Source organism: Phascolarctos cinereus, unplaced genomic scaffold (genome assembly GCF_003287225.1).
Source record: "Phascolarctos cinereus isolate Bilbo 61053 unplaced genomic scaffold, phaCin_HiC Scaffold_7;HRSCAF=346, whole genome shotgun sequence".
NCBI lineage: Eukaryota > Metazoa > Chordata > Mammalia > Diprotodontia > Phascolarctidae > Phascolarctos > Phascolarctos cinereus.
The window spans coordinates 163,852,315-163,865,537 of record NW_027556180.1 but is presented as its reverse complement, the minus strand read 5'-3'; the positions used below and the strand labels follow the sequence as shown (position 1 = coordinate 163,865,537).

Sequence of the window (13,223 nt, the reverse complement as noted above, 5' to 3'; positions counted from 1 at the left end):
TACAAGTAGAAAATGGAAATCCTCTATTTGCGGAATTGAATGCATGAGGTAATACAAAAAAATTCTCCTGTTTTTTGCATATAGTTGAGGCCCATACTAGGCTGTTTTTCCTCTGTAAATATCCAGGTACCAGTGGAGAGGGAATGGAAATGAAGAATGGAGTCTCACATCTAAGGAACAGAGACAAGGTCATTTTGGTTTGCAAGCAGAGTGTAGGAAGACAATGGTATCTTAATGAGGCTGGAAAGATAGGTTAGGGCCAGGTTGGGTAGGACTTTTAGGACAGCTTTTATTTCATCCTAGAAGTAATACAAAACCACTGGATTTAGTTGAATAATGTAGTCTCGTGGTTAGATCTTCATTTAAGTAGTTTTACTTTGGTAGCATTAAAATAGACTGGAATGGAATGGGAAGAGATTTGAGACAGGAAGACCAATTAGGAGGTTGTTGCAATAACCTAGAAGAGATGTGACAAGGACTTTAATCACAGTGGTAACTGTGAACGTCAAGAGAAGGAGTCAAATGGGAAAGACGTGGAGGCGGAATAAGTAGGATTTAGCTATGAATTTGGATATGTAGGGTAAGTGATATTGAGAAGCTAAGAATGGTGCTAAGATTATAAACCTGGGATCATGAAAGGAGGGTGATGCTTTCAACAGAAATAGGGACATTTGGAAGTAGAGAGCGTATGAGGAAAAGATGCATTCATATTTGGACATGTTTATTCTTGTGATCTTCCTGATTATAACCTTAATTGCTCCCCCCGCCCCACTTAGCTATGTCTTCAATTGCCCACACTGTTAGTGGTCCTTTATTCCCTCCTTCCACCCATGGGTATCCCATATGGGGTTTCATATACTCTCTTACTGAGTTAGTCACTGTTCTAAGCCCTTTACAAATATTATCTCATTTCATCCTCACAACCATCCTGAGAGGTAGATGCTATTATTATCCTCATTTACAGTTGAAGAAACTGAAGAAGACAGAGACTAAGTGATTTGCAAGGGTCGTGCAGCTAGTAAATATGTGAGGCTAGATTTGAATCCAGGTTTTCTGACTCTAAGCCACGTGCTCTGTCCACTGCTCCAGCTAGCTACCTCTAGTAGCAATGAAGTTGTGAGGATTGAAATATTTCATTCTTTGGTCAAATCAACAAACTAATCAAGTTAGCAAAGTGTAAATCCCTCGTTATAAAGGTTACTTGATAAATATTGAGTCATTGCCATTTTTTTCCAGATTAAACTGATTTACTTTTTTTTACATTTAATATAATAGATTTTTTTAAAAAATGGATGTATAATTTCATTGATATAAGGGATTTCCAGTGTAGAGACTACCTCTTTGGATGTAAACTGACATATGTCCTGCATTTTGTAGTCTTTGAGAGTTACTAGGTTAAGTGACTTGTCCAAGGTCATCCAGAGATTATGTGTCAGACATAGGACTAAAATCCAGATTTGTTCTGAACCTAAGAGCAGGTCTCTATCCACTGTGAGATGCTACCTCTCCAGAATGATAATGTAATGGAAATTTGATGCATGCCCAAGTACCTCCAATGGCATCTCCACGTGGACTACACTAGGAAGTGCCTTCTGGGAGAATTGCAATTACATATAAAGGAAATATTTTTAAAGAAGAAGACTGTGGATCATGCAACTGTTTCTGGTAAACTAATCCCAATTTTTTTTTTTTGGCAAGGCAATCGAGGTTAAGTGACTTGCTCGAGGTCGCACAGCTAGTCAAGTGTCTCAGCCTGATTTGAACTCAGGTCTTCCTGCCTCAGGGCCAGTGCTCTATCCACTGCACCATCTAGCTGCCCCACTAGTCACATGTTCAAGAAGAGGCTTTTTACTGATTGTGGAAGCACTCAAAAAGTTTCATCATTTGGGGCAGCTAGGTGGTGCAGTGGACAGACACCGGCCCTGGAGTCAGGAAGACATGAGTTTAAATCTGGCCTCGGACAAATAACACTTACTAGCTGTGTGACCTGGGCAAGTCACTTAACCTCACTGTCTAGCCCCCCCCAAAAAAAAGATTAAAAAAGTATTGTCATTTTACCTCATATGCTCCTGTGAGATTATGGTGATGCTTTAGCTCATTATGTTGACTGAAGGAAATAGAGACTCCAATCTTGGCAACCCTTGGCAAAGTAAGCCTTAGGAAACCAGGAATCAGGATTAAGACCAGGTGTTGCATCTAGAGTAGCATTGATGTCCTGGAGAACAAATGTTAACTTCACTCCTTGTCAGAGAAAGGGTGTATCTAGCAGATGGGCCACATCTGGACATGAAATCGGTAGGGCCAATATGGATAGAAACCAAGATAAATTTTAAGACTATACTTTCAGAGGCCACTATAAATGTAGAAGATATTATGCCTAAGAGGTATTGGGGGAAAATATTTATATCTTTATTTTGGCTATGTCTTTGCAGTAAATATCTTTCTGTAAAAAAAAACACCGCCAATTAATTGGTGTTGAGTGATTAAATGGAACTGGGAGTGCTAATCACTGATCCTAACAAATGGTGCATACATAGCTAGGGGGACCTCAAGCCAATGGCAGAGTTCATAAGTTACAATAATTTCTTAAGGTAAGAAATTAAAAACAATAACATTATTAGGCATTGAGCATAGATTATTCCATATGTTGCTTCTATTTTTTCTCCATAAATAAAAGCAGATATAAAATACCTTCATGTGTTTAGGGCCTAAAATAGCTTTACACACATAAAACTTTTTTTCCCATAAATTAAAAAAAATGTTTAAAGCTGAAATTATAAGGATAACTAACAAACAAGATCTTCTCACAACTTCCCTATTTCTATGAATGACACCATCATTTTCCCAGTCATCTAGAATTGGGATTTTCTAGTCATCCTTAATTAATTTTTCTCCTTTGAACCTCAGTCATAACCAATCATTGCCTTGTACATTTTTCCCTTTGAAATATTTCTAGATTTTACACATTCATCTCCATTCCCAATATTACCACTACACTATACCTTCATCACTTAGGATTATTGCAATATTGCTTAGATTAATTTTCTTTTCTTAAGTTTTTTTGCTGTTTTTTTGCTCATTAATCAATCCTGTGGATCACCACTAAATTATTCTTTTTCAAATAACAATTCTAACATTCACTTACCTATTTCAAAACATTTTCAACTCCTTTCTACATTAAATTGAAACTCTTTATCTGATAAAGCCGTCAACATTCTCACCCCATCTTTCTTACTAAACTTCATCTCCTACTACTCATTCCAAAAAACATACTCTGCAACATAAACTCCATTCATAGGATATAAGATTTAGCATTGAGAAGGACCATGGAATTCATATATGTCAAATCCCTCAGCCCAAGGAAATTAAGTGACTCAGCGAGATCACATAGATACCTAGTGTCACAGATAGGATTGAAATCTACATCCTCTGAGGCCAGATCCAATGCATTTTTCACTGTACTATTCTTTTCGTTTTTTCATCCAGAGCTTGCCATGCTCATTCCTATCTCTGTACCTGGAATACTTTACCTGACTAAGCATTAACCTCAGGGATCAGTTATATCTTCCTATATGAAACCTTCTCCAACTACCCTAGGCCACACTGACTTCAGCCTCCTCCAACAACTATACCTCTTACTATTTGTATGAATAATACCAAAATTGAAATACAACCCCCATTTCTTCTCTTAATGCTTTCATCTGTGGATATTTTTTTTCTCCTAATTCACTGCAAAGCCTAAACAAAAGTCTTAGTCTTTTGAATGTTATGCAGCATTTAGTTTTTCTTTTTAAATTGAGATGTCAGAACCAAATTCTTAATAGGATATATTTATTTAATCCTACTTTGAAGACACCCAAGTTTTAGTGGGGTTTTTTTGTAGTATTTTCTGCTTTAAAAGAACACAATCTTTAATCTGCAGAACTCAGACATGGATACTCCTATTCTTTTTTTCCCCATGCCCTCTTTATTATTCAGGACTATCCTTTGTATTTCTGACAACCTTATTGACCAATTGCTTTCCTCAGAGGCCTGGTGGTTTGTCTTGCATTTGAAATGCAGTATTCATCAAATGTTCAACCAGGCCTCCCTGGTTGTCTCATCTTACAGATCAGGACACCCAGGTAATGACTAAGGTTGATTGATTATTCCATGTTGAATCAGTCAACCAGTTGTAACAGTGCAATTAGAACTTGTGACCACTGATTTTCCATGTAACCAACATTTTCACTAGGCTCCTGCCACATTTATTTCTATATAACAATATATAACAATATATATTTCTATATAACAATATATAACAATAATTTAGCCGAGAAATATAAGAGGAATATGCATAATTTAAAGATTAAAATAAAGGAATGATGATACAATTGTGCAACAATGAAATATGAAATATAAGTGCAAAACAAAACAAAAATCTTCTCTAGGGTCATAAGCTCTAACAGCCTGCTACCCCATGGCCAAAACAGTTATCCACTAAAAGAGCACCAATGAGAAGGCCACAACGTATATCAAATTACACAAAATTTGCAAAGAGTATCTCCAGATGATGCAGAGAAGAGGGAGGGGAGCTGACATAAACAAAGCACAGATTGTGAATTAGGTGGAGGAAAGAAACAGATGGATGGTATCAGTAGAGACCATTACAGCAATGATGACAAATGGTATAAACAAAATTAAAAATTAAAGATAGATCAGGCTGAATTTATTCTGGCAAATGTTTATTTTACAAATTGACTGTGACAGCTAGAGTTGTGACTGATTTTTTCCTAATCATTAATTTTCAGCACCTCCCTCTCATTTTTACCTTCAAATAAAAATGTAATACCACTTAATTTTCATTATTGGGTAATATATATTGAGTAAATATATAATATTGACTTTATTACTGTAAAATACTATGCTATCCTATCAAATATAACCTTCTAAATAACTAGGAAACAAAGATGCCCATGTGATTAAACCCAAAGTGAGATTAAATAGCCATGTTAATGAATTACTATAATCCACTGAAAAGTGAAGACTCTTTTTTCAAAGAATAATTAATTAACAGTAGCTCCTAAAAAGACAGAAGGGAAGGGAAGGGTGAGGAGAAAACTATGGAACTAGCACTGTGAAATTAAAAGTGCCAAAATGCTTTTTTCAAGTTTACCATCATAAAATGCATGAAAAAAATGTACAAACTGCCAAATTTCAAGATTCTAAACAGCAAAATCTGCATAATTTCAAGCTTCATTCCCATTCTGATTAATGTAATGTATCTGCAACAGTGTAGTATGTAAGGAGGTTTTCAGAGAGAGCAATTTTTTTTTAAGCACATAGGAAGGGAAAAAAAATTAATGAATTATGGAAAGAGGAAAAAGGTGAATGGAGTATGAGGTTTGGTCAGAGTCTTAACTACTTGCTTACTTCTTGTTCTTTTAGTAGTTGACTGAATGACCTTCAAAAGAGACACTTAGTCAATCTGATTTCTCATTTTTTAATGAAAGTAATAATACTTAGCTTCCTCTTATACTTAAATTGGGCTATATTTTTAAAGCATTCTAAGTACAGATTATTATTGTCCTAAGCAATGCCCAGAATAAACCTTTTGAAAAAAATGTGTAGGAGGGGAAAAGCACGAGTGAGTAATGAGGTGGATATATTGTTCTGTTCCTAAGTGCTAGACTTCATGGACCCTATACAGTCATGAGAGATATACAATTACTAAAAATCTTCGTCTCTCTTCCAAATGATGGAGGTGAGGTGGGTGGGGAGGAAGGAAGAGATGTAAACACCAACACACAAAAAGTACTATGATTCCTAGACTTAAGGTCATTAAGTCCATCTATACTTCCTCTCCCATTTTACAATTTAGAAAAGTGAAAGAAGTCAAGTCAATCTACAAATTTGACAAGATCCAAAGAAATTCAGTGACTTCACTTCAGTGAAGGTCTTTGAAAACAGGGACTGTTTTGGTTTCTGATTTGTTATCCTTACCTCCTAGCCCAGTGCTTGGTACATAGTCCTAAAGAAATTCTTGTTGATTGATTGGTTGCTCAAGATCATACATACTAAGTGTTTGTACCATGAAAACTAGTTCTGCTGAATCCAAATCTGCTGCCATATAAAAGCATCTGGACTCCATATAACTCCCAGCTTTCAAAATTTAGCTATTATTTGGAATATTATGCACATATTTCAGTGTATGAAAGCCTGATTTTTTTGTAAGCTGCTAACTTTAGAGGGTCAGGAATTGCCCTGTCAATAATTCAACTTTGCATCTATTATTCTGCCTGGTTTTATTTTCATAGAACAAGATGCCTCTCCCAGGATAAGCTCATCACTTCTTCACTCAGTACCATTCTGTTAACTCAAGGTTTGATTGGCAGCACATTTATCAGCTTCCTCTTCAATTTGATTGGATACCTGGGCAGCATTCCTCCCAATGCCTTCTTTTATAGAGGGCAGAAACTAGACTCATTCCACTTTGCATCTGCTGCTCTGCCTGTTTTCACCTCCATAGTACCAGATGCCAAATACACTTTGGCATCCCCTCACCTGCTTTTCTACCTCCTTTTGTTTGTTATCCTCCTTTAGAATATAAGCTCCATGAGGGCAGAAACTGTCTTTCTTTTTTATTAATTGTATCCCCAGTACTTAGCACAGTGCCTGGCACATAGTAGGCACTTAATAAATGTTAATTGGATTGGACTGGGCCATAATGTGCCTGGTCAAGTCTTTTGAATTGAATCCCAGGATGTCAGAAAACAGAGATTTATTAACTGCTGGCAGTACAATTTACCCTAACATAAGGCAATTCATATTAGGCCTATCCTCTTCCTAAGGGGATCTCCATTGGGCAACTATTATCTTATTTGCTCAAAATCCAATTGTCCTAGTTCACTTTGCTCTCCTTTGTCCCTTTCCCTCCTAGTGGAAAAGCATTATATCTACAAACTCAGTCCCAATAATGATAGCCTGCAAATGCTTATTCAAATGTCTTTCCATTGTTGGTCTTCTGGGTTGCTACTGCTTTGCCCAGCTTGGTAGTCTTCTCACATGGACAAAGTCATAATGAATAACAGTGACAGCAAAAAAGCACAGATTAAAAAGGGTTCTCTTATTTGCCTAATTGAGTAAGATGGCCAAAAAAATAGTATCCATAGTAAAAATACTCTTACAGAAATAAAAGTACCAATATATTATATCAGGGAAGAAGTAAACTTACCATTTTCATCAAGATAGGTCAAAAGGATACAACTTGACTCTGTCCCTTCCACAGCATAATCTAATGGGATGTTCCCATTAACATCTTGCAATAGCACATTGGCTCCAGCCTGGATATGGTGGGGGGAAAGAGAAATAGTTTAAAGTGACATTGAATTATTCTAAAAGAAATCACTTTCGTTTGAGATAGATAAATGTACTTGAGAAGTGAATCACCGAAAGCAATATTTTTTTTGTTCTATACCAACTTTAAAAACTAAGTGTCTATTTACATTGGAGAACCATAGATCAAGATCTGGAAGGAAACTCAAGGACCATCTATTCCAACCATTTAATTTTTCAGGTGAGGAAAGTGAAGTCCCAGTTGGTTAAATGACCAATGTCAAAGAAGCCAGGTTTCAATAAGGGTCATCTAAGTAGTAAGTAATCTTTCTACTATCATCCAGAAAAAAATAAAGGAAATATAACTACATGATTTTGGGAAGATCATTGAACCTGTATGAGACTCAATTTCCTTATTGGTAAAACGAAAGATGTGGATTAGGTAAATTCTAATGTCCCTTCCATCTCTAGAACAAGGAATCTGTGAACTATTAGGACAATTACTATGTAAACATAAATAAGTACTATATAAACATGAGGCATTATTTATATTATTGTATCAGTTGATTATATAATTACTCATATCTTCCACTAAATCCCTAATTCAATATCATCCTAGAAGTGACACTGGGTTCCTAAAGATCTTTTCAGAAAATACAAGGATCTGTGGCAGGTCCTACATGCTGAAATGATATTATATACCACTGAAGTGGCCAATTATTCTTCTGAAGCCAACCTAAGTCAATTTATCTACAGAAGGCTGGAATTTTGGGGGAGAAATCATAGATTTAGGGCTAGAAAGGACATTAAGTATCAAATCCAATTAAATATTGAGTCCTTCACTTTACCAGATGAAGAAACTGAGGCTTCGAGAAGTGACTTGTCCAGGGGCATGAGCTAGTAAGGGTATGAACAAGGATTTAAACTCAGGTCTTCCTAACTCCAAGTCCAGCAATATAAGCACTATGATAAATAGTGCCTTATTGTTTTGTTTTACAGCAACTCATAAAATTGTCAAGTCACCGAGAAGTGTAATTTTCAAAGACAAAGGGAAATCTTACACCAATGAAATAGCAGAAGCAGAATAAGTAATTCATTACATAATAATAATAATAATAATAATAATATTATTATTATTATTATCATTATTGTTATACTTTGTTTACTGCTGAATTTTACATTTCTTTGCAGGTAGCTCCTATACTCCAAAATTTTCTAAATAATTTATCTGACCTGGTTTTTAAGCAGTACCACATTTACATTGACCTCCCTCCCCACCCCACCAAAAGAAAAGAAAGAAAGAAAAAGGGACCATATTTAAGCTTCTGCAGATGCCCGAATAATTTTCACATTTTTTCACATGTGTTCTATACCCCAAAACCTTCCTCCAATCTCCTCCTATTCCTTATAAACTTGTATATACACTAATTGGCAAAGTGTTATTTAGAGTGTTCCAAATCCATTTTTCATTGTTGAATAAGATAAGGCTAATCATCTGTCCCAGTCAGCTGAATACTCTTTCCTAACACATTCTTCTGTATAAAAACCTTTTATCTCCCCCATTAAAACAGTTCCTTTAATGTTCAATGTATGTCTCTATCTGGGGAAAAATATCTTTTACATATTCATTAGCTAATACTATTGTAGTCTTATCATTTAGGCTACTTCTTAACTTGACATTTTCTACTTTTCTATGTCATCAGGCTTCAAAAACTCTCCATATCTGCTACCATAAACAAAATACTTCCTTATTCAAAACTTTTAATACATTCAGAAGAAGTTTTTTAAAATCAGTTTTTAAAGTTTTAGGCTCAAGATGAGCTATAATTTGGTGCCATCAAAACATAGACTCCTTTTATTTTCTAACTGGGTAAGGGCAGATCGTCCATAGTCTTATAGGTTTGTACTTAGAAGAAATCTTCCTTCTAACTTCTTCCTTTTAAAGATTAGGAAACTGAGATCCCACTGGCTCCAAATCCAAACTTATTTTTCATTGTAATATTATGCTTTTTAGCATTCATGTGTTAACAAGTCTAACATGCTTAAAATGTCCTGAAAACTTTCATTAATCTTTTTTTGTTTCAAAAATTTCATTTTTTCAACAACTAGAAAAAAATGAAAATACCTTACTCCTCTGTTCCCTCGTAATATTTGATGACTGTTTTTCCCCTTTCATTTCAGACTAGAGAAATATAATTTTCTGCCATTTAACAATGATTCAGTTGCTCAAAGAACCAATAAAGCAGAGAAGAGATCATGTGGCTTCATTAACTATTTCAATATAAATGGAGTAGAACCAATATAAGTACTCCACCCTGTATAAATAGATGAAGGGTAGCCAATTTCCCCCCCCCCCAATTCATGAGTATTTCAAGTGGATCAACATTTGTGCCAAAAGAATTGGAGAAAAAAGATCAGTACATTTAATCAAAAGTCATATTCTGTGAATCACAACTAAAGAGAAACAGACAATATAATATCTTTTATGAAAACTCAAAACAACCTTAATAAAGCACATTGCTTATTCCCTAAGGGGTAATAAGATTCTCTTAAGTTAAAAAAAATTCCTTCTATATGGAATGTGGATACAGTATATGTCATAGTAATTTCATTCCATTTATCAACTAAATCATAAGTAGAACTTGATCATATGAAATTATAGACACAAAATTGAGAAGATAGTTATAATTTCTTGAGTCTTCTATGACTAACTTTTCTGAATAGTCTTTCCATGGATGCCTAGGAGAAATCTATAAATATTTATATCTTTTCTATATTGATGTTTCATTTTCCTCCCTCTTAAAAAAGTGCAATAGATGATGTTTCTGGCAGGCTGACTTATTTTTTAATAGTATAAATTTCAAGAGCCAGTTGGTTTAGTTAACTTACAAGACATCCACACTATGTCAATTGTTTTATGAACAATTTACTTGAAATCTTTTGGAGTCATTACAATAAACTATCAATTCCTGATAGATGCACTTTAAAAAATGCTTCACTGTGATTCTCTAGTCACCTGACAAAATAAGACTTTATATTTCCTACAATATTTTAGGACTTATAAGAAAACTGTTTCTTATATTAGCTGAAGCAGATTTTGAAGCAGATTCATTTTGGAGTTCATTTGTGACAACTTGAAGGTCTGTTGAAACATATTATTTCTAGTTGTTGAGAGATCAATGGTTTGAGTTATTGAGCGTCAACATATACACTATGTTTTGCCAAAAAACTCAAGGATATTAATGCTTATAGACATAGCTATATGCATATGCGTTATTATCATGAGTAAAACCAAACCAAACCCTCTACTGTGCCCTCTGGATTGTTCTCCCTTCTGCCCTTAGAACATTTAAAGCTGCTGCATTCCTGTGGTTCAGAGATGTACCATTTCATAGAATTGCTCAGTCTCTCCTCCATGGTGCTAGGAGAGGAAGTAATCCTTTTCTGCCACATGACTAATCCTTCCACTTGTATTCTTTCTTTTCTTATCATCTCTATGACCTTGTTACATGGACTCTTTCTTCTCTTTACCTCAACATATTTCATATCCTCCAAAGGATCACTATGATGAAATCATTTTTTAAATTTCAAAATTGTATGTAAACTTTTATTATTATTATCTCAGTTTCTTTCAAACAGTGAAGGACAATGAAAAAGTACAAGTATAACAGAGAAAAGACATACATAATCATGGATCAATTTTCAGTCAGCAACAAGAAACTTTAGGGGTGAGAGAAATTATTATTAATAACCAATGATTTGGGGATATCCAGAGTTTTCCAGAGCACTTTATTTCTAAAGTCTTAGATTTTAAAAAGTTCAGTCTTTTGAAGGATATTAGTGATATAGAGACTGAGCTAGCTTTCTTGTTCAGAACCCACACAAGTGAGTTCTTCTCAGGCTTGGGTAGGGCATACATCCTTTGAATAGATTCCCCAAGGCTGAGGATGATCTGGATATAAAGATAAGTCTCTCTGTCCAAGGGTCACATGATGTCACTCTCAGCTCCACATTGAACACCTACTGTTTGAAGGGTATATAAATCATAAGCTGCCACCATAATTGTCTTTGGCATAAGACAGAGAGATGGTTAAATGACCATCCTTTTACTAATAACGTGATGACCTTGTTAATAAAATGATTCAATTACCCAGAAACTATGTCTCTTGAACCTTTATAATCGTCATGGGGGAAAGGAATAAAGTCAAATAAAGATTCATTTTGGCAGGTGCAGTGTTTTGCAAAGTATCGGTGCATGAAACATTGTTGGAAGGATCCTGATAGCTAGGAGGAAGTCAAAGAAATAGTTTTAAAAGTGGGAATTGCTGGTAAGCTAATATGGGAGCTGTTTGGAGAGGTAAACTTCTAGTGTACAAAGGAATTTTAATTTTCCTCAGGAGACAATGAAGAGCTAATAATGATTGTTGAACAACAGAAAGGCATGACCAAATCTATAAGTAAGAAATGTTATTCTGACAGTGAGATGATGGATGAATTGTCTGGGAGACCTAAATCCCCTGGATTGTAGTGGTTTTTGCCTTCACAAGTAAAAAATGCTGAAAATGCCATAACAATTAATATAAGCCCATCACAAATCTCTGATTTTCTTCTCTAAGCTGCATTGCTAATTCATCCCTATAGAACATTCTCTACCATGCCTCAGAGACTTCTAAATACTGGAAATTCCCATTACAACTCCACTTGCTGTCTCTGCTTCTCACATTGGAATTAGTCTCCATCCTTGTGGTCTCTCTTGGTTGGCTCCTTCCAGCAGCACACTTTTGCCAGAGTCTTTATTTTAAGAAGGCTAGGCAACTATGTCTTCATTCTTCTCTAGGATACACTGTTGACTCATCTCTACATGATTTTCTATACCAAGCCTCTCCCTTCCTCTCCCCCGTCCACCCACGTTGCTTGTTAGCTCCCTTTTATGTATTCCTCCATTCGAATGTAAATTCCTTCATGGCAAAGGTTGTCTTTCTGTTATTTTTATCCCTAGCCTTCCTTTAGCAAATTGCCTAGAATATCGTAAAGGTTTAACAAAAGCATGTTGATCTGTTTTCAAACATTGTAGTATATCAAAAATAGGTAACCTATAAGATGTTTTAGTCACTATTTTAAAAGTGAAACTGATCAGTCACAAACAGCAGACAGTTTGTTTAAACCTGAATCCAACTTTCAACAACAGTGATAAATTCTCTTAACTATTTCAAACTATGGCCTAAAATAAGTTTGCGTTTCTCATATGTGCACATGGAATATTGTGTTTTTTTTAAAAAACATATCTTTCAAAAAATTTTTTTGACTTTATAGGCATTAGTTGCTCTGACAGTAGCTTATTTGTATAATGTTTAAGATCTGCTAAAAAAATTAACTAGAAAATTAACTTTAAAAAATCCTCCTAAAGTATTAATTATTGTTTTCTTGATGATAAGACATACCTTCACTTCTTGTATATGAGGCCAGTCATAAAAATTAGCTATATGCAGGTGTTTATGCTGTTTGGGATTTTTTTTTCAAATTAGATTTAAATCTAAGACACTAAAAACACCTAGTGGTGGAAATTATTTTATAGTACAAGTTAAATGGTTTTATCAACTTTATTACTGCATTGCAATCATCATAAATAAGATATACAAATGTTACATAAATGATGCATGCAAAAAAAGACTACAAATTTGTAGGGAAAGAATTAACTAATTTTGTGGAAATTGAGGTAAAAGCAACATGCCCTGTTTTTCTCAATTTTTAAATTTCTTATTTAAAGTTTTGAGTTCCAATGTCTAACCCTCCATCCTTCTCTCCCTTTACTACTCCCTGAGACAGTAAGCAATCAGTTATAGGTTATACACGTGCAATTATGTAAAACATTTCCATATTAGTCATTTTGTACAAGAAGACTCAAATAA

General features: G+C 34.8%; 1 protein-coding gene across 1 annotated transcript in view; it reads right to left on the bottom strand.

Moving 5' to 3' along the window:
• MYO16 (myosin XVI) overlaps positions 1–13,223 on the bottom strand; it is a 693,538-nt gene that overhangs the window by 505,857 nt on the left and 174,458 nt on the right. Inside the window, 1 exon segment of the mRNA XM_020970073.2 lies at positions 7,214–7,322. Within this exon segment, the coding sequence (XP_020825732.1) occupies positions 7,214–7,322 (109 nt within the window).